This window comes from Nicotiana tomentosiformis, chromosome 10 (assembly GCF_000390325.3).
Source record: "Nicotiana tomentosiformis chromosome 10, ASM39032v3, whole genome shotgun sequence".
NCBI classification, from domain to species: domain Eukaryota; kingdom Viridiplantae; phylum Streptophyta; class Magnoliopsida; order Solanales; family Solanaceae; genus Nicotiana; species Nicotiana tomentosiformis.
In genome coordinates, this window is record NC_090821.1 from 54,293,720 (window position 1) to 54,296,911 (window position 3,192).

At 41.3% G+C, this 3,192-nt stretch overlaps 1 protein-coding gene across 1 annotated transcript; it reads right to left on the reverse strand.

Moving 5' to 3' along the window:
• Positions 1-1,135: 1,135 nt before the first annotated feature.
• On the reverse strand, positions 1,136-2,201 carry LOC138900187 (uncharacterized). The gene is made up of 2 exons (XM_070186901.1): positions 1,819-2,201; positions 1,136-1,463 (listed from the first exon to the last, which is right to left on the reverse strand). Exons 1-2 carry the CDS (start codon positions 2,199-2,201, stop codon positions 1,136-1,138), a joined length of 711 nt encoding a protein of 236 aa, XP_070043002.1.
• Positions 2,202-3,192: the final 991 nt, after the last annotated feature.

A 3,192-nucleotide genomic window follows, 5' to 3' on the forward strand; every position in this document is an offset into this window, starting at 1 on the left:
GATCTTGTCCGAAGTATTATATACCTGGAGATAGATCTTCTCCACGGGCTGGATTGACCCTACTCGGTACTAAGTGACTGATGATCAGTTGATATGTATATTCCGGGATAGATCTTCCTTGGACGGATTGGCCATATACAGTACCGAGTAATTGAGCATGATGAGTGGAATGTGTGAGAAAGTGAGATTAAGTACTCTGAGAGTGAGAGTACATGAGTTCGTCTCTGAGATACATTGCATTGACATGCACACATGACATACAGGCATAGAGATGTATTTTCCTCATGTTGTACGGTATCACGTCATTCATGACTTCTCACACATATTGGCATATGGGCATAGTGATGCATTTTTCACTTGATATCTGGAAAGAAAATGAAACATCTTATTTATTGTGGAAAGGGTTTGTGGCAAAATTTACGGTTTTCAAACTTACCCATATTTTTGGCAACAACGGTAAATGATTTGAGTTTTTCACAGATATACTTGAAAGGCAGAACTATTTTTCAGTAATCATGATTTTGTTGAGCATTTTATTTCTGAGTTACTTCTGGTATTATTTGTTTTATATTGTTATGAACTATTGTTGGTTATGGAAGTTGGACTCTGACCTTGGTACAAGTTCGTCACTACTTTCAACCTAAGGTTAGGTTTGTTACTTATTGAGTACATGGGGTCGGTTGTACTCATACTACACTTCTGCACCGTGCATGCAGATGTTGGCTGTTGATGTTGTTGTGTTCGTTAGGAGCTGAATCTGAAGATGTACCTGCGTTCCGGTTATTACTACCTCTTGTTCATAGTAGCCTTAGATTCATAAAACTCTGTTTATGTACTTTCTGAATAGATGATGTATTTACTTCATACTAGATTTGTATACTCCATTCTTAGAAGCTCGTGATTTGTATTGCCAATTATTGGGGAAATGTATTAGTTTTATATATTTTCTTTTAGTTAATTGCCTTATTAATTTCATTGAAATTGGATAGTTGGTAATTGGCTTACCTAGCGGGTTGGGTTAGGTGCCATCACGACTAGTTGGATTTTGGGTCGTGACAAATTTATACGGTGACATACCAATCGGAGTTTTGAATGCAGTGCGGTAAGCCCATAGCGCGTCATCCAATTTTCTCGCTCAATCAGTCCGAGTAGCATTTACAATTTTGGTCAAAATACTCTTGATTTCTCTGTTTGACACCTCCACTTGCCTACTTGTTTGTGCGTGATACGGAGTAGTAACTTTATGGTGAAAGCCATATTTCTCCAACAACTTTGCAAAGGCTCGGTTGCAGAAGTGGGTGCCTCCATCACTGATGATCGCTCTTGGAGTACCAAATCGGGTGAAGATATCTTTTCTCTGGAAACCGATATCTGCCTTCGCATCATTTGTTGGAAGTGCCATGGCTTCTACCCATTTCGAGACATAGTCCACCGCTACAAGTATGTATTTGTTATTATATGAGCTGACAAATGGTCCCATAAAATTGATTCCCCATACATCGAATATGTCCACCTCTTGAATTGGGTTCATGGGCATCTCATGTCGACGGGAAATATTCCCCGTCTGTTGACACTAATCACAACTTTTCACCCAGAAGTGTGCATCTTTAAACAACGTCGGCCAATAAAAGCCCGACTCCAACACTTTAGCAGCTGTCCTTACTCCTCCAAAATGACCTCCATACGGTGAAGCATGACATGCCTACAAAACAAAATATTGGCCTATCTCGGGAATGCATCTCCGGATCATGTTGTCAAGACAAATCCTAAAACAAATATGGTTCATCCCATAAATATATGCGACAATCACAAAAAAACCTTTTCTTTTGCACAGAAGACAAGTCATAGGGAACAATATCGCTTGCCAGGTAATTTGCAATATCTGCATACCATGGCGTAGCCTCAAGGCTCGTGGCTAAAAGTTGTTCATCTGGGAAAGTCTCCATTATTTCTTCCACCTCAACCTTCTTTTTTGCTCCTTCAAGCCTGGACAAATGATCAGCAACTTGGTTTTCTGTTCCCTTTCGGTCACGGATTTCTAAGTCGAAGTCTTGTAACAGTAGCACCCATCGAATTAGGTGCGGCTTTGATTCCTTTTTCTCAATTAGGTACCTGAGGGAAGCATGGTCAGTATAAATAATTACCTTCGAGCCTATCAGGTATGACCTGAATTTATCAAATGTGAACCCAACAGCTAGCATCTCTTTCTATGTCACTATGTAATTCAGTTGGGCGCCGCTCAAGGTCCTGCATGCATAGTAGATCGGATGCATGACTTTATCTTTTCGCTGTCCAAGAACTGCTCCCACAGCATAGTCGTTTGCATAACACATCAGCTCGAAAGGTTTCCCCCCAGTCGGGGGCCACTATGATTGGTGCAGTCACCAATTTCTTCTTCAACTCCTCAAACGCTAAGGGTGATCTTTTTCAAGAAGTTTACACAAGGGGTTAGCAATTTTGGAGAAATCTCTTATAAACCGTCTTTAGAAACCGGCATGGCCAAGGAAGATTCTTATTGTTTTGACGGAAGTGGGTGGTGGTAACTTTTCTATCACATCAACCTTTGCACGATCCACCTCAATGCCCTTACATGACACTAGGTGCCCCAAGACTATCCCTTCTTGTACCATGAAATGGCACTTTTCCCAGTTAAGCACCAGATTAGTCTCCACACATCTTTTCAGCATTCTTTTTAGATTCTTAAGGCAGTCATCGAATGAGTCTCCCACCACTGAGAAATCATCCATGAAGACTTCTATTATGTCTTCTACCATATCTGTGAAGATGGCCATCATGCATATTTGGAATATGGCGGGTGCGTTGCATAGGCCGGACGGCATTCTCCGAAAAGCGTGGACGCCATATGGATAGGTGAATGACGTTTTCTCTCTATCTTCCGGGGCAATATAGATCTTATTGTATCCCGAGTATCCATCTAGAAAGCAGAAGTGGGACCTCCTAGCCAATCTATCTAACATTTGATCAATAAACGGCAGGGGAAAATGGTCTTTTCGGGTGGCTTTGTTCAATCTTCTGTAGTCCATAGAAATTCGCCATCCCGTGACTGTTCTTGTTGAGATCAGCTCGTTGTTCTCATTTTGCACTACAGTCGTTCCACCTTTCTTTGGCACACATTGAACTGGGCTAACCCCGTTGCTATCGGAGATAGAGAAAATGATTCTCGCATATAAC